This window comes from Nicotiana tabacum, chromosome 20, assembly GCF_000715075.1.
Source record: "Nicotiana tabacum cultivar K326 chromosome 20, ASM71507v2, whole genome shotgun sequence".
In the NCBI taxonomy this organism is placed as follows: Eukaryota; Viridiplantae; Streptophyta; class Magnoliopsida; order Solanales; family Solanaceae; genus Nicotiana; species Nicotiana tabacum.
Genome location: NC_134099.1, coordinates 65,304,657 through 65,327,127, shown reverse-complemented (window position 1 = coordinate 65,327,127; position 22,471 = coordinate 65,304,657). Strand labels below are relative to the sequence as shown.

At 35.6% G+C, this 22,471-nt stretch overlaps 1 protein-coding gene across 3 annotated transcripts; it reads left to right on the top strand.

Annotated features, from left to right (window-relative positions):
- Window positions 1-2,237: 2,237 nt before the first annotated feature.
- On the top strand, window positions 2,238-22,141 carry LOC107829908 (beta-ketoacyl-[acyl-carrier-protein] synthase III, chloroplastic). 3 transcript variants are annotated; one of them, XR_012703743.1, is made up of 10 exons: window positions 2,238-2,643; window positions 7,443-7,598; window positions 9,640-9,788; window positions 10,095-10,231; window positions 16,386-16,491; window positions 16,647-16,765; window positions 16,977-17,041; window positions 17,126-17,348; window positions 21,678-21,964; window positions 22,059-22,141. XR_012703743.1 is itself a non-coding variant. In XM_075240807.1 (9 exons), exons 1-9 carry the CDS (start codon window positions 2,573-2,575, stop codon window positions 21,897-21,899), a joined length of 1,248 nt encoding a protein of 415 aa, XP_075096908.1. In that variant the 5' UTR covers window positions 2,238-2,572; the 3' UTR covers window positions 21,900-22,141. The 3 variants fall into 3 exon arrangements, 2 of the variants coding, with proteins under 2 accessions (XP_075096908.1, XP_075096909.1); XM_075240807.1 differs by having other exon boundaries at window positions 21,678-22,141; XM_075240808.1 differs by lacking the exon at window positions 2,238-2,643 and adding an exon at window positions 2,968-3,274 and having other exon boundaries at window positions 21,678-22,141.
- Window positions 22,142-22,471: the final 330 nt, after the last annotated feature.

Here is a 22,471-nt window from a genome sequence, read left to right as displayed (position 1 = left end):
CGCTCAAACAAAGACGACAGTAATACAACACAAGCAAGAACACTACTATCCTCCGAAATATCCAAACTCATAAACCTGTTGGCCAAAACCTGAACATCTAAACTAATGATCTCTCCCCAACTAGAATTAAAGCAAGACTCTTCATACTCTCTGCCTTCCTACTCAAGGTATCGGCCACAATATTGGCTTTCCCGGGATGATAAAAATGGTGATATCATAGTCCTTCAGTAGCTCTAACCACCTTGATTGTCTCACGTTCAAATCCTTATGTTTGAATAGGTGTTGAAGACTCTGGTGATCTGTATACACCTCACAAGATATGCCATAAAGATAATGCCTCCAAATCTTGAGTGTGTGTACAATAGCAGCCAAATCCAAATCATGCACTGGGTAGTTCTTCTCATAGGTCTTCAAAGCATAAGCAATCGCCCTACCATCCTGCATCAACACATACCGAATTCCCTTGAAGCATCACAATAGACTGTATATGAACTCGATGCCGAAGGAAAAACCAGAACTGGAGCTATAGTCAAGGCAGTCTTAAGCTTGTGAATGCTCTCCTCATAGTCATCAAACCACCTGAATGGGGCACCGTTATGAGTCAACTTAGTCAATGAGATGCAACAGATAAAAACCCCTCCATAAAGCGGCGATAATACCCGGCCAACCCACAGAAACTCTAAATCTCCATAGCAGTAGAAGGTCTGGGCCCACTCTGAACTGCTTCAATCTTCTTTGGATCCACCTTAATCGCCTCACTAGACACCACGTGACCCAGGAATGCCACCGAGTGTAACGGGAACTCACACTTGGAGAACTTAGCATATAGTTTCTTCTCCCTTAAAGGTTGGAACACGATCCTCAAATGCTGCCCATACTCTTCCCGACTGCAAGAATACACCAATATATCATCAGTAAATACAATGACAAAAGAATCCAGATACGACTGAAATACGTTGTTCATCAAGTGCATGAAAGCTGCTAGGGCACCGGTTAGCCCAAAAGACATCACCAAGAATTTATAATGCCCATAACGGGTCTTGAAGGTTGTCTTAGAAATATCTAAAGCCCTGATATTCAACTGATGGTATCCCGATCTCAAGTCAATCTTTTAGAATACTCTCGCACCCTGGAGCTGATCGAATAAATCATCAATACACGACAGTGGATACTTGTTCTTGATGGTAAACTTGTTCAGTTGCCTATAGTCAATGCACATTCTCATGGAACCGTCTTTCTTCTTCACAAATAAAACCGGATCACCCCAAGGTGAAACACTCATCCTAATGGAACCTTTATCTAGCAATTCTTGCAATAGCTCCTTTAATTCCTTCAACTCAGCTGGAGTCATGCGGTACAGTGGAATAGATATGGGTTGAGTACCCGACACCAAGTCATTACCAAAATCAATATCCCTATCGAGTGGTATGCCCGAAAGGTTTGCTGGAAACACATTTGGAAACTCCCTCACTACTGGAACCGACTCAACGGTAGGAGTATCAACACTAACATCCATCACAAAGGCTAAGTACACCAAACTTCCCTTCTTAACCATCCATTGAGCCTTCAGAAAAGACACCACTCTACTAGGAACATTACCCAAGGAACCTCTCCACTCCAACATCCATAACTCCCCCATAGCCAACATCATGGTCTCAGCGTGACAATCAAGAATAGCATGATACAGAGATAACCAATCCATACACAAAATCACATCAAAATCTATCATATTAAGCAACTGAAGATCAACCCTAGTCTCATAGCACCAAATAGTCACCAAACAATAATGGTAGTCACGATCTACAATAATAGAATTCCCAGCGGATATAGACACATAAACAGGAGTATCCAGAGAATCACGAGACATATCCAGATATGCTATACTCATATGTCTTTGTTCTTATCCAATGAGCCATGTGGCCCAACAAATTACTATTAATGCATTAAAAGTGGGGCCCATACAATGAGAGTATTTTTGGATCAATAGATGGACGAGAGGAAATCTTAAACTATTTACCAAATGATAAATGTAATTTTGACCATTTTCCATTAAGAAAAATACTACATATACATCAAAGGAGGTTATTCTAAAAATATTTCAATAATCACAAAGTGATATATTTATAAGGATTATTTGGAGAAAAATAGTAAATCATCTTACAATTGAACACTGCCAACTGTCTCGTTGACATTAGTAATTAGAATAACTTATACATGAAATGAAGAGAAGCGGATTCGAATCTCCAAAATTAATTTTCAACTAGGCGTTAAGGATGAGTAATGCGGAAGGGGTACTATTTTTGAACATTCTTTAATCATACATGTCATGTGCTTCTTCATACAATGATACAATCACACACAAAATTTGGATGCTCGTATCGTCTCTCTTGCTCGTTGTGCAACGGAATATTCCACAATCCCTCTCCACAAAAAATTCTCTGATTCTTCCATTCTATCATTCTATACTCTAAAACTCAAGCTGACTGTTTCTTTTAATTTCTCCACCTGCTTTATTTGGTAAGTTCTTGACAAGCTAGCGCGGCAGCTGCAGCTCGCAGAGTTTGACGATTTTATGGCGAACACAACTCAAATACTTGGTGGGTTTGGAATCAGCAGAACACGGCAGCATCAACCACCCACTTCGTGAGTACTTCATTTTTATAAAAGCTACTCTCTCTGTTTTACATTTTCGTTTTTTGAGGTTCATGTAAACTTTAACAGACATTTTGAAATGTATTAATTTTTTATGGTATTAACATGAGAAGAATTATAGCTTATAATATTTTTCATATAGTTTTTGACTATTTAAAGTTTAATTTTAAAATATTAAGTTAATCTAATCCAATTTAGCTTTAAAATTTAGTTAAATTTATTTTCGAGAAGAAAAAATATTCACATAAATTGGAAGAGGAAGTAATGATTTTGAACTGTTGATTCATTCTTTGGTACACATTCAAGGAAAAAACCCTAGATGGGCCTGGGTAGCGAGGAATGTGATCACTGATCTTTTTGAACAGTCGTCAGTTCTTCAATTCATCGTTGCCCTTCGAAAATATCCTAATTAAGACTCCCACTTGTCATTTGGCGTGGGGAGATCTATATCTTACCCTCGTACTCTTTTTCCAGTTTACATCATCCAGTCAAAATCAATGCTTTGCAATTGGGTTTGGGGTTAGCCCCAAACAAGCTAAGACAACTTTTAAACGCCATGAGGCTAGGCTCAAGTTTATTTTATTTTGTTCCCACTCACAAGCGGATCCAGAAGTTAAACCCTGTGAGTTCAATTTTTAATATTTTTAGTATTGATCATATTATATTTTTATAAAGTTATGAGTTCATATCAACTATTTTTGTGATTTTAATGAATTTTTACATATAAATTTTTACTGTGCGTCAAAAGTTATGAGTTTAATTGAACCCGTACATAATGCACTATATCCGCCCTTGTTCCTACCCAGTGTCCAGTAGCCACATTGAGGTTTGACTAAAGCTGGATTCGCGCCGATAAATCCCACACTGAGAGTTAAAATGCTTCCTAACAAAGGTGACTCCATACCCAGAGACTCGAACCCGAGACCTCTAGTTAAGGCTGAAGTTGCATGTACAACCACGTCGATAAGTGGGGACATAAATCCTTTTTCAGTCTGTCCTAACCTAATATGTTGTATTCAGAAATAATTTAATTTTAAAGTTGTCTTTTTATTTATTTATTTTATTTTATTTTTAAATTTTAAAAGTTTATTTTTTATTTTTTAAAGCTCATGCTCAGTTAAATAATAGTATCACATAAAACGTAAGTGAGGGAGTACCAGTTGTCGCGCCTTACGTCTTGAGCTTTCCTTGTGTGCCGCACAAACTTCCTCTATGCACCATGTGCATTTGATTGCTCGCGTGTCAGAACTTTTAGTCTTGACTTATGGGATGGTATTTGATTAGGTACAATTTTGTAGAGCAAAAAAATTGAAATTTATAGTTTACAAGTCATATATTTGTGTGATTATAATTTATTTTCTTACGGTAAAATGAGATTTTTGATGTTAAACTTTTCTCTAAATATAATAAGGTATCATTTTTTGTTTGGACATAAAAAGGAATTAGTCTCACATAAATAAGAGAGTAGTTCTTACTTTTATATTTGACTATGACTCGTAAAAAAAAATAATGTGATTAGGAATTCAGTGATACGGTGGAATGTATTTGTTGCATATATTAATGTGATGTGACTAGATGTTTACATCAATTTTTGTATATTTTTTTGAATTCTATACAATATAATATATTTCTACTTTTTCACAGTATTTTCAAAAACTTATTTAAGGCACACTTAAACCCTAAAATTGAGAAAAACTCAACAAAGGCGCTTCGCCTCGCTTAAACTGTGCTTCAGTGTAAAGCAAGGCACTAGGACACGCGTCTCATTGCCCAGGAGTTTTATCATGAATAAAGGGCAGTACATAACAAATATAATAGTAAAACAAGTGTATCAGGTGTAAAGGAAAATATTACGAATGAATTTGTTACTTTGTTCTTGAATTACATATATATTTTTATTTTTTCTTTCATTGCATTTTTTTTCTAAAGCCCGCACTTTAAGTGCTCTTTGCGCTTAAAGCCCCAATAAATCCTTTTTAAATCCTTTTGCCTTTGACAATACTTTTTCATGTGTAATCAACTTCTAAATGTTACTATTCTTTCTCAAAATATTTGGAGTAAAAGTTAAAAAAATTCGTCGGACTATAATTATATTATATTTACGGAAAATGGCCAAAATTGTCCCTAAACTATTGGCCAAGGGCTAATATACCCTCCATTCACTTGTCAGTCCAAAAATGCCCTCAACGTTATCTTTTCAGCTTATTTAAGCCCTTATAACTAACGGTCAACTTGAATTAAATTTCACATGTCATATATTTTATTACTGGTCTAATTCAATTAGATAAATAGAAAAGGGTCAAAAATATCATTGGACTATTGATCAAGGGCTAAATATACTCTCTCTCCACTTATCGGTTCAAAAAGGCTCCCCAAAAATACCTGATTTTCTAACTTACCCAACCCAAATACTAACCAGCCCTGAAAGCATAAAATCTCACCGGAAAAATTATTTTAATGACCATTCTTATTCTACTTCCTCCCTCTTGTTTATTTTGCTTAATATTAATACCTAATTTTTTTTAGTGAACACCTAGGTGGTCAAATTAGTTCGAAATTAATAGGGTAATATTGGTCAGTGACTGACTACTAGTTATTGGACATCATATCCTTCACAAGAAATAAAAAATCAAATTAAAAATATTCATTACACCTAGTGTCAATATTATCTTCTTGTGAAAATCTCAATTGAGGCCAATATTTTTCCTAGAATGCTATCTTTCGCTACTTTTTTTTTCATGAGAATTGAAACGATTAAAACCTTATTTATTTCTAATTTGAAGACGTATGAAAGAATCATGATATTTAGCATGTTTTCGTTTATGGTATTTAGCTGCTTATGTTTATAACATATGGTAATTCTATGATTTTTCTATATTTAAATAGATTCTATCTATATATGTGCAATGTATTATTTTGTTGTTGTTAAGCTATTACAAATGAAATGAAGAAAAAAATTAGAGCCTGTTTGGATTAGCGAATAAGCTTGAATTACTGGAAAATATTTTTAACACTGAAACTGATTTTTTAATAAGTATTTTTGTTTTTGGATAGACATGGTAAAACTGATAATAAACAGTTGTTGCGTTTGGTAGAAAAGTATTGATAAGTTGTTCTTTTATTAAAATGACTAAAATATCCTTAAAAGTTTTATAAAAGATTATGAATTAAAAAGTTTCTTTGTAATGAAAAGGATGAACAACGAATATGGAATGAAGAGAAAGTTAGGAAATTTATTTTGGAAAAAATATTTTGGGAATCAAAAGGATAAATTAGTAAAATCTTCGGTCAAACTAAAAGTGCTTATAAGCAGAAAAGCATAAGTTGGGGGTGACCAACTTATGATTTATGGTTGTTTTTAGCTTATAACACTTTGGGTATTTACCAAACGCGTACATAAACCAAAAGGTGTATATAAGCCAGTTTGATCAACTTATAAGTTTAGCCAAACACTCTTTTAGTTTCTTTCTTCGTGATTCTTATAAATTGGCAAAAAAATTCTAGGATAGATCTTTTTAAGGTGAAAAGTGGGTTTATGGCGGGTTTGGCCATTTTTTCAATTGGTGAAATTATTGGGTTATTTTTGGACCGATAGGTCGATCGAGGGTATATATAGGGGCATTTGCATCTATACCCGCTTTTTGTGTCACGTTTTAACTTGTGCCCGCTTTGCAAAAAAAAAAAATTGCAAGCGTACCCGCTTTTTCGCATAACTTCAGCATACGGGGCTGAAGTAGCAAAGACAATCACGCAAAACTTCAGCATTCTAGTAGACGGGCCTCAAGTAGCAAGTGTGCTGAACCAACTGTGCTGAAGTTTTTGTTTTTGTAACTGGCGAAGTTTTTGTTTTGTAACTCGCGAGTTTTTGTTTTTGTAACTCGCGAACTTCAGCTCTAGAGCTGAAATTTTTGTTTTTGTAACTGGCGAACTTCAGTTCTAGAGCTAAAGTTTTTGTTTTTGTAACTGGCGAAAGTTTTTGTTTTGTAAATGGCTTAGTAGATTCCATTTTCTGTTGATTTGAAAACTCGAAAACTCGAAAACGGATTATTTTCAACTTGTTCTCCTTGTCTGCCCGAGAATGCTGGCGTTTTTTGTGCCTTCGTAGCTATGAATTCATTGGTTTTGATTGTCTATCTCTGACAGTTCACAAAATTATCCTACTATATTTCGTGGAACAAACACAAAGATGTCTAAAAAGCAATTTCCCCGATATGCTTCAACCGCAAGTTCCACAAAATGACATTGAATCGTTGTTGAAGCAAGGCTTGTTAGTCTTCTTTTCCCTAGCATTTCAGTCTCAACGTTTTGAGTTAATAATGGTATTGTTATCAATAGAAAGAAAGAAAGTCAAAATCTTGAAAAAACCTGAAGAAATTTGAAGGATAATCCTCCGGAGTGGGAAATGGGAACGGAATTTAAAAAAAAAAAGAAGAGGAAAAGGAAGGAGGAGGAGAAAGGGGCTGAAGTTATTTAAAAAGTGGGTACAAGTTAAAAGTTTTTAAAAAAATGGGTATAGGTTAAATGGGGACGACCAAATAGGGCGCCCCGTGCAATTTTTACGTATATTTAGCCCTTCAGTAATAGTTCAGGGATAGTTTTGGCCCTTTTCTATTTACTTAATTGGATTAGACCAGTAATTAAATAATACGTGGAATTTAAATATATTTTTTTAATTCTAGTTGACCGTTTTGGCATTTTTCCGTTATATTTAAAAAGTCTCACCTTGTGTCTTCCCCTTCTATACATCTGTCAAATTTTGATTTGCTGCTAATGAATAACCAATGAAACAGGTACTTCATGCCAGCAGTACCTATTTTAAGGAGGAGATTTTCTCGCATACAAAGGGTTGAGTGTTCATTCTTTGTTGGAACTATCAACAACATAACGTGTTCCACTACTTCTAAAGGTGCAGACGAGCTTTCGCTCAATCAATCTCAACTTTCAAGGTAATGTATTTCATCTCTTTACTCATCCTCTTTTCAGAAGCATATCAATTAATGAAGTTTGCGATAACTGTTTATTTCCTAAAAATTCTCGTATCATGTGGTGGATTTCTGTTTTGTTGGGCTAACTAAGCCCAAAGATACTGTATAATATTGTTGGGAATCTTACGGAAATGTCCAAAATAAGTCAAAATTTTTCAACCTTTAGCTATTAATCATAGACATACCAAAACTAGTCAAACATATACAAAAATTGAAAACTCAAATAAATAAGGATCTTTCTTTCCAAGAATCACACGCAAATATCTCCTTCATATATATATATATATATATATATATATATATATATATATATATATATATATATATATATATATATTCCTCACCAAAAAGGGACCTTTTTCAATGGGTATGGTTTAAATTCATTGAAAACATATAAATGAGTCAATATACAAAATTTTTGAGAAAGATTGGAGGTGATTTGGTATCAAAATTCATAGTTAAAATCAAGTTCAAAAAATTCTTTCGCAACACATGTATTAAACATGTATAACGCATGTATCTCACACGCATGTATATATGGATATACATCTGGTACACATTTGATACATATGTGATAAACAAATGATACAGAGCGTGATACACATATCATCTTTTTCTATGTTCATCTTCTACTTCGAATTTTCAATTCAAACTACCTCAAAACTCTACCAAAGCATCCCAAAATTGAAATTTAAACTCCCAAACTGCAGAGCCATATCTCCTTCTAATTTGACTTTTTTTGGCTACAAGTAGCTAATTGGCTAATATTGGTAATATTTATGAATTGGCTAATCTTTGTACTAACTTACTTTTCATAACTGGTAATTTTCCAATAATGTTTGTTTTGGGTCAATCCATACGGTTGCCCAAAAAGTCTCATACAATTAAGAGTATCACTACACTTTTATTGTGCACGCCCAACTATCCCTCCCTCAAACTAAGTTCCACATGACGTACCCATCACCATGATTCTTAGGCTTATTCGGAGATGCAATATGTGTCACCCACATTATTCGGGTATTTGTGGCTACCATGTTTGTGCATCTCGAAGCTATGGATAAACGTAGTAAATCGGCTCGTAGACGGGAAAAGGCATTATGTCGAGGCCCATGCCATCACTTCGTCATCTACATACTCGTTTGTCTAAACCATTGGCTCTAATATTACTTATTGGGCTAAGCTAGGCTGCTAATTCAAAGATACTTTTATGGTGTGATATTGTTTCCTTTGGCCAAACTGTTTTCCCCTAAAGGCCTCACAGAAGAGTATCCGTACAACTTATCAACTTCTTGATGTGGATATCTGATTTTGATACTCCCTTGCACAAATTAGATACCAAATCAGGTTAGTCTGTGATTGCGGATTTATTGTGTTTCTACTTTGCATCAGAAGGTCAGCCTCTTTTCTACGGCTAGGTGAATGAAGTAAACTTTTGCACATTACATTGTATCTTAGCATATCGAGGAACCCCTAAAATTTAGATATAAACAGTAAGGTTGAAATTACGGCCAGAGATATCTATTGAAAATGGCAGATACAAGTAAAATACTGCAAAGCTGAAATAGGGCTAGAAGTAGTTGTCTGAAAGTAAAGGATGTGAACTAGGCTAATCAATGCCAATATCTGCAAATTGAGCAAGATAAAAGGCCAGATGAAATTCCAACAGCCAAAACCTATGGTCTATTGTACTATGTGAAGTAGATGATTTCTTTTGGTGGAGTGCTTATCCCTGCTCAGAGCTCTTATATTCTTCAGTTTCGTCTTTCTCTAGGGAATTTATCTTCTTTGGATCCTAAGAAGCCTATAGAGGGAGTTATGGAATTATAGTATTATCTTAGCTCCAGTTGAGTTCTTTTTTGTCCATTTTCGTTGAACTCCTGGCCATTGGAGTATTTCTTTGCCATATCTTATTAATAAAATTCTGATTTTGGAAGAGCAGGCTAAATATTATTTTAGATTGTTGTCACAGAACATCTTGCATTACTATTTATCCCATGTACAGACTAGTTAACACTGGCTGCAAACTAGTAGGATGTGGCTCTGCAGTACCAAGTCTGAAAGTTTCCAATGATGATCTTGCAAAAATTGTTGACACTAATGATGAATGGATATCTGTAAGGACCGGGATTCGTAATCGTAGGGTTCTTTCAGGTGAATCTTCCTTTGATCTTGATGCATACTACCTATACAGGTTATCTTGTTCTTCTCTTTGACAAAAAAATGCAATAGAAGCATGATGTGTTAATATATCAGCCAATTGTTTAGTAATATTTGTTTCATTCCTCTCCTCTGTCCATTATAAAGATCTTTCCTATTTCAATTTACTGCATACATTTGAATTTTCTTCTAGTTAAAATTATGCTGACCTGTTAGCAAATGTTGTCTGTAACTCTGATGTTTATGGGAAATATCAGAACACATTTCCATACGGCCGCAATCTGATATATGCTTGTGCAGGCAAAGAGAATTTAACAGGTCTGGCTATAGAGGCTTCAAGGAAAGCTCTAGAGATGGCAGAGGTTAATCCTAAAGATGTTGACCTAATTTTAATGTGTTCTTCAACTGGAGATGACCGTTTTGGCAGTGCTCCCCTGGTATGACTCGGTAAAGTAGCAATTATTTCTATATCTTGGAGCAACAAAATTCACTAGTTTTTACAGTAGATTAGTGTAGATTTTTGAGATGAAGAAAAAGCTTCTTGTATTTCTGTGTATTTCTTACGTCCCTAAGCAAAGGTATTTATACACTAATTTCTATGACTATTTTAGAAAGGAAAATAAATTATAATCAATTACAATCAATCAGAATAAAATCAAATCTCAACCAGAATCAAATCATTCTCAATTAGAATCAAATCTTTCCTAATAATTTAGTCAATCAACACTCCCCCTCAAGTTGGTGCAAAGATGTCGCACATACCCAACTTGCAAACCAGTGTATGAAAATTTCGTTTGTTGAGACCCTTGGTAAACATATCAGCTAATTGTTTTCCTGATGGCACATGAAACAAACTCAATACGCTACTTGTAATTTTTTCTTTGATGAAGTGTCGATCAATTTCCACATGCTTTGTTCGGTCATGTTATATTGGATTATGAGTTATAGTGATGATAACCTTATTGTCACAAAGTAAAGTTTTCCTTTTCTAGACAGTCTCAATTCCTCTAGTAGCTTTTGTAGCCAAAGCAGTTCGCAAACAACCTAGGTCATAGCACTATATTCTGCCTCCGCACATGATGTAACAACTACACTTTGCTTCTTGTTTCTCCAAGTAACTAAGTTTCCTTCTACGAGCGTATAGTAACTGGATGTAGATCTTATGTCATCCAGAGATCTAGCCCAATCCATGTCTGTAAAGGCTTCTATTTGGAGGTTATCATGTTTGGAGAAAAGTAGACCTTTCCCTGAAGCAGACTTTAGATACCGCAAAATATAAAAGACACCTTGCATATGAGGATCTCGGGGATCATGCATGAACTGACTCACCAAGCTAACTAAATAGGCTATGTCCGGTATAGTGTGGGAGAGATGAATGAGTCTTCCAACCAACCTCTGATATCTCTCCTTATCAACCGACTCTCCAACTCCGCTTTGTAACTTGTGATTGCTTTCAACGGGCGATTCCACGGGTCTGCAACCTGTCATACTAGTTTCTTTCAAGAGATCCAGAATATACTTCCTCTGAGAAATAGAGATTCCTCTTTTTGATCTAGCAACCTCAATTCCCAAGAAGTACTCCTAGATCCTTGATCTCAATACCATGTGCCAATAACTTCTTCAATCGGGCCATCTCCTCTCATTACTATGTCATCAACATAAACTATGAGAAGAGTGAGTTTACCTGTATGATGTCTTATGAAGAGGGTGTGATCAACATTGCTTTGTTGGTAACCAAAGGAGATCATTGCTTTGCAGAATTTGTCAAACCGAGCTCTGGGGGATTGCTTCAGTCCGTACAAGGCCTTTTTCAATCTGCATACCTTTCCTTGACTTTGCGCAATATGAAATCAAGGAGGGATCTCCATATACACTTCTTCTTTTAAGTCTCTATGAAGAAATACATTCTTCACATCAAATTGTTGCAAGTCCCAATCAAGATTAGCTAGACAAGACAAAAGAATTCTAATAGTGTTCATCTTAGCAAAAGGGCCAAATGTCTCTTGATAATCCACTCCATAACTCTTAGCCACCAATCTTGCTTTGAATCTTTCAATCAAGCCAGCAGTTTTATGCTTCACAGTGAAAACTCATTTGCAGCCAACCAACTTCTTGTCTGGTTGTGAAGTGACAAGTTCCCAAGTCTCATTTTTTGACAAAGCCTTCATTTCTTCAATCATAGCTTGCTTCCATTTAGGATCTGCAAAAACTTCCCTCCAATTCAGGGGAATAGACACAGAAGAAATAAACAAGGCAAAGGCTCTATAGGAGGGAGACAAAGAATTATAGGAGACAAAATTAGATAAAAGGTGTTTGGTGGTGCAAGATCTGACTCCTTTTCTGTGAGCAATAGGTTCATATAACTCATTAGGAAATGTAGATAACTTACCAGTAGAAGAAAGTTAAGCTTTAGTAGATTGCATGATGGCTTCTTTTGCTCTATTTTATCTTGAGTAAGTTTTCAAATCAGGCTATCCAAATGTCCAATAGTTTCCCCCGGAATTCTTCTCCAATTTCATTTTCCCCTGTGACAAAGTCATCAAGAGGTCCAGTAATAGAACTAGGCAGAATCCCCTCTTTCTCCTTACTTCTCTCCCCCTGAAGAGGTGATGAGGTAATACTGAAATAGGGCTCAGATTCTCGAAAAGTAATATCCATGCTAACAAAAGATCTCCTACAGGGAGGATGATAACATTTGTAACCTTTCTTTGTCGGGGAATACCCACAATGAAAACACATTTTATAGCTCTAGGACCAAGTTTCCCGGAATTTCTAGTATGGACAAAGTAAACACACCCAAACACTTTTGGATGAACAATATATTCATTCTTATACTTTAAAGCTTCCAGAGGACTTTGAAAATTGAGGGTTTTAAGTGGCATTCTATTGATAAGATAGACAACCACTTAAATAGCATCCCCAATAAGGTTTTGGTGGATTCATGGTGAACATAAGGTCGTGCTACTTCTAATAAGTGCCTATTTCTTTTTTAGCGACCCCATTTTGTGTACTAGTGTACGAACAACTAGTCTGATGGACTATCCCATTGGACTCCAAATAAACACCAAATCTTTTATCCATGTATTCACTGCCATTGTCAGTTCTCAAGATTTTTATTTTGGCATCAAACTCAGTACAAATCATCTTATGAAATGATTGAAAACAAGAGAAAACTTCACTTTTGGCTTTTAGCAAATAAACTCAAGTCCTCCTAGTGCAGCAATCAATGCAAGTAACAAACCATCGACTATCAGACAATGAAACAGTTTGTGTTGGACCCCGTACATCAGAATGAATAGTCATAAACGGAGTTATGCTTCTATTGTCACTCACAGGATAAAAGTTTCTAGTATGCTTGGCATATTCACACGCATCACAAAACAAAGATTCAAATTGAGTCCTTGAAAACAAATCGGGATATAACCTCTTCAAAACAAAGAATGATGGGTGTCCTAATCGTCTATGCCGCTGTATTATTTCTTGGTTGACATCCTTACTTTCCCGAAAAAAGGCTTGACCGGAGTTTTGAATTCCATCTAATATATATAAATCATCATACAATCTACCACTGCCAATCCTTTTCCCTGTTTGAAGATCCTAAAAATTACAATGATCGGAAAAGAACTCGATTTTACAGTTTAGAGCTTTGGTGATGGCACTAACGGATAAAAAATTGATAGGGAACTCAGGGACATAGAGCACGGATGATAGTTTAATATTAGGAGTGCAAACGACAGACCCTGTTCCAGAGATAGGTGTTACAAAGTCATTGGCTATTTTAACATTATCTCCTTTGAGACACGGAGAATAGTTTTGAATGCCTTTAGAATAGCCTGTCATGTGTCTATTTGCACCAAAATCAACAATCCAAGAATTAAGGTGAGCAGCAAAGGCAATACCTGATTGCACATAATTGGATGTGGCAACATTAGTGGAGTCAAGTTTGGTTAAGAGGGGACGAAGAAGTTGAATTTCATCCGAAGACAAGATTTCTCCAGAAATCGTCTTCTTGAATGTCTCCATATTTTCTGCCCAATCAGAAGGAAATCTAAAGAAAATTGCTCAAAAAATAATCTGCCTCGCCGGAAATAAAATCTTTCTCAACGGAACCCAAAGGGGTTTGTGTTGTGAATAGCCACCAAGAGAGAGAAAACTCGACCTCTTTGATAAAAACGGAACCCTAGTGCTGCGAGGGAGATAACTCACCTCAAAAAGGTCGCAATGGCTCTGATACTTGTAGATTTTTGAGAAGAAGAAAAAACTTCTTGTATTTATGTGTATTTCTTACTTCCCTAAGCAAAGATATTTATACACTAAGCTATTGCTATTTTAGGAAGGAAAATAAATTATGATCAATTTACAATCAATCAGAATAAATCAAATTTCAATCAAAATCAAATCAAATCTCAATCAGAATCAATTCTTTCCTAATAATTAAGTCAATCAACAATTAGTTATACCGAAATAGTTTTTTCCGTTTGGAGTGGTTTTGCTAATTTTGAGTAAAGCGTTGGGAAAGAAACTGCATTTGTGCTCACTTTTATTCATAGGGATAGTATGAATAACCAGAATAAAAACATGAAATGCATGTGCCATGGAGCTTCCGAGCTCAGAGGCCGGTTCTTCTTTTTTCTCACTTCTTGTTTCTCTATTTTGACCTACAGAACACAGCGCACATCCAGCAATTCATTCACAATATACAGTTTAATTCTCGTGGTGCATTTTCTAAGCTTGGAGTTGTTGTCCCGCTTGAAACAATTAAGTGCAGCTCCTTGCAGAGATAAGATAAAACTTGTGCAAAGTAATCATTAACCCGATGAATAAGAACTAGTTGTTAGATAGTTATGGGTAAATAGTCTCATATATGGTAGGAGTAGAATATGTCCTAGGCCCATATGTGGTAGAATGTGTCTGAGTCCCATATGTAGTAGGAATAAAATATGTCCTAATCCCATATGTAGTAGGAGTAGAATATGTATTATATATAGGGCTCATTGTATTATTATTAATAAATAGATTTTTCTCCCATGCATTCTCACATGGTATCAGGGCTTCTTTGAGAAAATTATCGTTGTGTGTCATTCCAGCGACATCCGGGAAGAAAGATCTCATCGTTGTGCAATTTTCCGGTAACTTCGTCTTGTTCCCAGGGTTCAACACTGCTACAGTGATACTGCGCATATACCAGTACTACCATCAGATCTGAAATCCTTGTGCGATCAAACTCCAGAAACCTCAGTCCTATTGGAACAGAAAAGTCAGTCACCGTGCGTCTTTTCGGTTGACGACTCAAGATTGATTTGCGTTATCTCCTCATTGGTAAGTGTTGTGTGAAAACCAACACTACCATCTTGTTCGGAAAAGTCAGGCGACAAAACTCCAGTCAATCGTTCCGGTAGAAAGTCCCTCACGCGCCTCCACGCGCCGCCAGAAATAGGGTTCCGACGAGCTACAATAACTTTTCCGGTGCGTGTGAGCCATTCCGGCCACTTTTTGACAAAACTTCTTCAGGACAACTTACTCGTCCTGTTATCCCGAGCCTACCAATATAAATTACATTAAATTCTGACAACTTTTATTTTTTCCAGCGTGAACAGTTATTTTCCTGCGCGTGAATAGTTATTTCCAAAAAAAAAATTGTTTTCTGGTGGTGTTTTAGAACCTATTTTGTAGTGTGGAATTCGGTTTAGTCTCACTATTTTCAAATTTTTCCGGCAACGTTTCGGCCAACTTCTGTTTATTAGCAATCACCTGGTTTTGTTGCTTAGGGCTAGGTCAAATGATCAGCTTGTAGATATTTTCACCAAGTCTCTTACTGGTCCTCGTATTAGTTACATATATAACAAGCTCGGTACATATGATTTGTGTACTCTGGCTTGAGGGGAGTGTTAGATAGTTATGTGTAAATAGTGCTAGTCCCATATGTAGTGTAGGAGTAGAATATGTCCTAGTCTCATATGTAGTAAGTAGAATATGTACTATATATATGAGACTAGGACATATTCTACTCCTACTATATATAGACTCATTGTACCATTGTTAATAAATAGATATTTCTCTCGTACATTCTCACACCGGCAATGATTTTAACGTTTTACCAGATGTTAAGAACATGTTTCTTTTTTCATTTCTTGGTCTTGATATGAAAATTGAGCATCAAACGTGTTTCCCTCATAGTGATATAAACAAAAGCAATGGAGAGTTGATAATTCGATATAAGGTTGCTCTTCTTGGGGACTGATTGAACTTCTTTGGCCACAGCCCACATGTGATCTTACTATAAATCTGGATTATTACAGATCGCAATTTTGAAGTGAAATGCTTGGCTCATTTAATTGGTGAATGTTGCAAAACTGCCTTGTTTTGCTGGTTAGACTGACTCGAAAGTGTTTCGTTGATGTTTAAATCATTATAGCTTCTCCATCCTGAAAATTTGACTGGGGATACATTTACCTACTCAAGTTTTATTTCCTTTCTTGTGTTTATCTATTCTCTAGTTCTTTCATGGATTTTGAACTCACAGCTTTAACCATGCTGCTTCAGAATTTATGGGTAACAATTGATCAGTTTCTGATACTAGTCTGTTGTTAGATCCAAAAAGCACTCGGCTGCAAAAGCAATCCATTGGCTTTTGATATTACAGCTGCTTGTAGCGGGTTCTTGCTGGGTTTGTTTTCTGCTACATGCTACATCAAAGGTACAATTTTGCCATCGATGAAGTTCTATGAATTGTATAATCATTCCTTTGTGGATATACCTATGTATTAAACGTTGAATACGTAGCTAATGCTGCTGTTTTATTTGTTCCTGGATATGCTCTGGTAATATTTAGATTTCTGTTTCCTATTGCAGCTGGTGGTTTTAAGAATGTTCTTGTAATTGGGGCTGACGCAATTTCTCGCTGTGTTGATTGGACGGATAGAGGTTCATGTATTCTCTTTGGGGACGCTGCTGGTGCTGTGCTTATGCAGGTATTGATAAAGGAGTGTTTTTGAACGAATGGAAAACAGGGGGGCATACTTATTCTAGGTTTTCTTTCTTCAGGACGGACTAATCTTTAAAAAAAATCATTTTTGTGACCTCGTGTCTTGTTCTGTTGTTGCCAATTACAAAAATTCTTGTCCAGCAATGCACATTTCCTATATCCATGTTTCTCAAAATTCACATTAACATTTTTCTTAGGCCTGTGATATTGGAGAAGATGGTTTGTTTGGTTTTGACTTGCATAGTGACGGTGATGGTAAAAGGTATGTATAGATTAGTCGTGTTATGTTAGGATAAATTACTACTGTGCTTTTATCGACACTAACTAGAGTGGTTTCCACCGTCAGGCACTTGATTGCTCCTTTTATAGAGAATGAAACAGAAGACGGATCAAGTACAAGTCATTCTGGGAGTGGTTTTCCACCCAAAGGTTCCTCTTATTCCTGCCTCAAGATGAATGGCATAGAGATCTTTAAGTTTGCTGTCCGTGTTGTCCCACAATCAATTGAAGCAGCTTTAGACAAGGCAGGTTTCACTCGATCTGATTTTGATTGGTTGCTCCTCCATCAGGTATGATTTTGAGATAGAAATTTCCGCACATGATTTTCGGCCCTTCATCATACTTTTGCTAAAAATAATCTTTCCGCACATGCGTTGCACATGTATATCGAGTCATGTTGTGCATGATTCTGTATAATACCAATATTAATAAATTAATACTAAAGAAAAAAGTACAAGTTTTTATGGATATAATCAATATGGATTGCCGTATGATGACTTATTTGTCGAAGACAAGATGATCACATATAGGGGCGGATTCAGTTCAATAGTTACGGTTTCCCATGAACCCAGTAGTTTTTGTCTAGAACCTATATTTGTATTGAAAAATCCGTTAAATGTATAAGGATATTAAGTTTGGAACCCAGTCCTTCATCCAGTTAGTATTGTTTATTAACTCAGATTTTTGTAGGAACCCATAAACCTAAAATCCTGGATCCGCCTCTGATCACATATCATATGAATCTGCAAAGATGAACATTAGGAGTTTAATTAGATACAAGGATTAGTCATGATTAATAATGCATAGATTAAAATGCAAAGATATAACTTATTGGATGTTTGATTAATTTGTTATATTAAAAATAAATATACAATGTACATAACTTATATATTTTTCTTTTTGTTTACAATTATAGCCTTGACCTTCTTTAGCTGGGTATGTTTCCTTTTCCTAGCTTTAGTTATTATATTTTTTTTAAAAACCTTTGATTTAATTTGGGTTTTCTCTCTTAATAAATTATGTTTCACTCAAGAGATAAGTTCATAAAGATCATCAACCCTTAAATAATATCGGATGTAAATATCACATGTTCTCGTGATTTTTAAAAGTGAAACATCTTTTAAGTATAGACACGATTCTCCCAATAATATAATATATTTTCTACCATCCCATAAATTAAAAGTAAAGTTCCAGATGATCTTATACAAGTGAAATTAGGCAAAATGCCTTAAAACCCCCCTAAATTTAGCACGGATTATTAGTTACAGCCTTAAACTATTTGTGGTCTTAATTACCCCCTCAACTTGGCCTTTTGAGAGCCATTACCCCTGGATGTTGATGTGGCAAAGTGTGGGTACACTCGCCTGCCACGTGGACTTTTCTGTATATGTGGCATTTTTTGAAAAATAAAATATATTTTACCTTTTTATATTTGTTACTTTTCTAGATAATTTTTTTCTAATACAATTTATAATAAAACTTGGATAGAAATACATTATTTAGGCTAAATTTTTTTATTTGGCTAAAAATAATAAAGTTTTAGTTAATCTTTTTTTGAATTTGACCTGAAAATAAAGATTTATACAATTGAAATAAATAGTCAAGGCATCTAAAAAATTATAAAAAATACATAGTTTGAAATTAATTCTTTTGGCTATAATTTTTTATATAGCTCTAAATTATGGTGTTCAAAAAATAATTTTTTTTACAGATTTTATTTGAAAAAGTAAAAATACACAATTGAAATAAATAGTCATTGCATCAAAAGAAAAAATAAAAAGAGTGTACAATTGCAAGAAATAAAACGAATCACTTGCATTATACTGCAATTGTATAATGCAAATTCAAGTTTTATTTAGTTTTCAGATCAAATTCAAAAAAAGATTAACTAAAATTTTATTATTTTTAGCCAAATAATAAAATTATTCTAACTAATGTAGTTCTATCCAAGTTTTATTATAAATTATATTCGAAAAAAATTATCTAAAAAAGTAATTTTTTCAAAAAGATAAAAATATATTTTATTTTTCAAAAAAATGTCATATATACAGGGAAAATCCACGTGGCGGGCGAGTCCACCCATACTTTTTGCCACATCAGCGTCTAGGAAGGTAATGACTCTCAAAAGGCCAAGTTGAGTAGGGTAATTAAGACCACGGATAGTTTAAGGCTGTAACTAATAATCCGTGACAAGTTTAGGGGAGGGAGGGGTTAGGGTATTTTGCCATGAAATTAAGAAGGTAGAACCGGAGTGTGTTACCATTTCTCTTTGAATTCACTGCGCTGCACTTTGATGTTGTGTCTGGCCATCTTCATAGTGAAAGTCGTTTGATCTCGTAAGGAAAACATTTCACACTTTTTTTCTTCCGTCTTCAAAGAAATTTATACCAAAATCTAAGATCTTGCATGTCCATTCGCTCTACAAGATTGAATGGTACCACCATTGCATAAAATAAAAAAAAGTAGTTTGGTGCACTAAGCTCCCGCAATGCGGGGTCCGGAAAAGGGCCAGACCTCAAGGGTCTATTGTACGCAACCTTAACCTACATTTTTGCAAGAGGCTGTATTTTTACGGTTCGAACTCGTGACCTCCTGATCACATGACAACAACTTTACCAGTTACGAGAAAAAATTTAAATTTCAGATGTATTCCGAGAAAAGTTTGATTCTCAAGTTACATTCATATATGACACGTTATCTTTAGACAATATTTTTCAGATTTGTTGATCACGCCCAACTATGCCTTATAAAAAGGACAATGCGGTCGATGCAAATATAATCCGGTTTACAAGTTCGGAGTCGAATCCCACAGAGAACTAAGGTTTAGCTACAGTTGTTCACTATCACCAAGAAGACAAGCTTGAACAATTACTAACTTATAGATATTTAGATTCTTGTGTTTAACTAATTAACTAACAAATTAAAATACTAAATTAACAACTAAATATACTAAGGGTTAGAGACAAGATTAAGGAGGTCTAGAGTTATGATTTTCCCAATTGTCAATCGTTCCCGCTATGTCTTCTATAATTTCGCCTAAGTATTCTCTACCGATCATGAGCACTCTTACTACCGTAAATATCTCCCGAGTAATTACGACAATTTAGTAGACACACTCTCCCGAGCTACGCTAGCTGGCTTTTAATACAGCTCACTTCAAATCGCACCCAAGGCTCCGTTATTCCTAATCCTGCCTTTAAACCCTCGGTTATTGATCCCTCATATACTCTGGGAGTGGTGTTGTTCAACAATTACCTAAATATGCACTCTCTCCCGAGTTATGCATACTAAATAGGTACAGCTAATTGAGAGCTCTTCAATCAACCAGAATATAAACGTAGTTGAACAAATAGAGAAAAGCTATGGCTCAATTATATAAAAACATAACAAGAATTTATCCTACAAAAGGTTCTATCAAAACTCTAGATAACAATTTAGCTATTCATAATAGTATGTAAAACTACAATACTAAAAGTCATAACCAACAATGAAAAATAGGAAGAGGAAGGAAAAACTCGTGGAAGAATTCTCCGCCTTGCTCCCAATGCGTTCTTGCCTCCTTAGGTCGAATCTGTGTCTCAAATCTATCCTCTCCCCTTTCTTGGCCGGCTTCCTTGGTTTAATATAGGTTTAGGGCTTAAAATCTCGTGTTTTGCACTTTGGTCCCTGAAATTTACGCGTCCTGCCGCGGTCCCCACCGCGGTTCCGCCGGGACCGCGGCCAAATAGGCCCTCTGAATCTGCAGCTCTGCTCTACCGCGGTCCTATCCCGGTCCTGCCGTAACCGCGGTTTTTCACCCTGTTCCATTTGGAATTTGGAAAAATGTAAAACATGAAAGTTGTAGCTCTTTGAGTTATCTTTCCAACCATATATTATGAAGCCCAAATAGAGTTCTGAGCAAAAAGTTATGTCTATTTTACTAGACAGTGCGCAATATGCCTCTTCGAGTCTTCATTCGTACTTAATTATCAAATTTGACCCCCAAACGCGATCCCGGCTTAATTCCTTGAGCTCTGACTCAGACTTCAAAGATCCAAATTACTTAGTTTCATTCTATAATATCTATATAGCTCGGAATCACTCCTACAAGGCATAAAACACACCGTTAGTGCAAAACACTAGCGATTAAAGCGCAAACTCAACTAAAGTGCTCTAAATTAGAGTGTAATAATTGACTAAAATACGTAATTATAGTCTATCATCACTTGTAATCTTAAAGAAAAGAAAAGTCTTTTTCATAGTGTTACCATAACACTTAGTAATAGGCATGCGTGAATATACACTATGCCCGACAGTATATAGAAGAGGTTAATATAAAATAGGTTCAACGACAACCGCCACTATAGTAGTGCTAAGCAGATTCCTCCCGCAACTATATTACCAAAAGCAAAGGTTGTAATTTTCAGTAGGCAAAGTAGAGAGAATATGCTTTGGCTAATGGCCTAGTGCACCATATTGTTGAATCCCACTATAGAAGAATTTCTTATTATTAAATGACAGAAATACAGCTAAAGATAATTCAGTAAAGCTCTTAGTGCTCCTTTTGAGTTTCATGCATTAAATTTTACGCCTGAGTATGAAGTGGAGAGAAGCTGCTTATAGGGTATGGATATGTGCAGGCAAACCGAAGGATTATCGATGCTATAGCAACACGGTTAGAGGTGCCATCGGAGCGTGTCATCTCCAATTTGGCAAATTATGGAAATACCAGTGCTGCATCCATTCCCTTGGCATTGGATGAAGCTGTTCGGAGCGGGAAGGTGCAGGCAGGACACGTCATTGCTGCTGCTGGATTTGGGGCTGGCCTTACATGGGGTTCGGCAATACTCAGATGGAGGTGAATATAACTGTTGCTTGCCTCATATCTGGGTAATGCATCATTCAGATAACAGAGGAGACCTAACTGGTACTAGTTCAACTGAATTCCCTCTTCCTTTATTTTTTTTAAATAAAAATGTAAATTATATTTGAAAAATTGAAATATAAATATATTCTGAAAGGTGACATTGCTTGACAAAAGGAAGAATTGTGTAATGGTCAACTGGATTCCTCTGATAAAAGGGTACACGCTTGAGCCTCAAAAGCACATCATGCTGCAATTTTTTTTAATGTTTACTATTCGTGTCTTAGGTTTTAATATGTAACTTGTCTATCGCTTTTTAAGTTTGTTAAACTGGTATTATAAAATGGGAAATGGGAAGCGAACAAATATACCGATTATAGGGCCACTGTTTAAGCTGTAGCCTAAGTTCAATTTTTTTTTTTCTCCTTTTTTTGCAATTATATCCTTTTTGGACACAACTTCAGACATACGCGGTTGAAGTAGTAATTCGCGTCTGGAACTACAAATTTTGTCTGAAGTTAGGGATTTAAAACGAACACGTCTTAGGTGCGTGCAAAAATTTACTTGCAC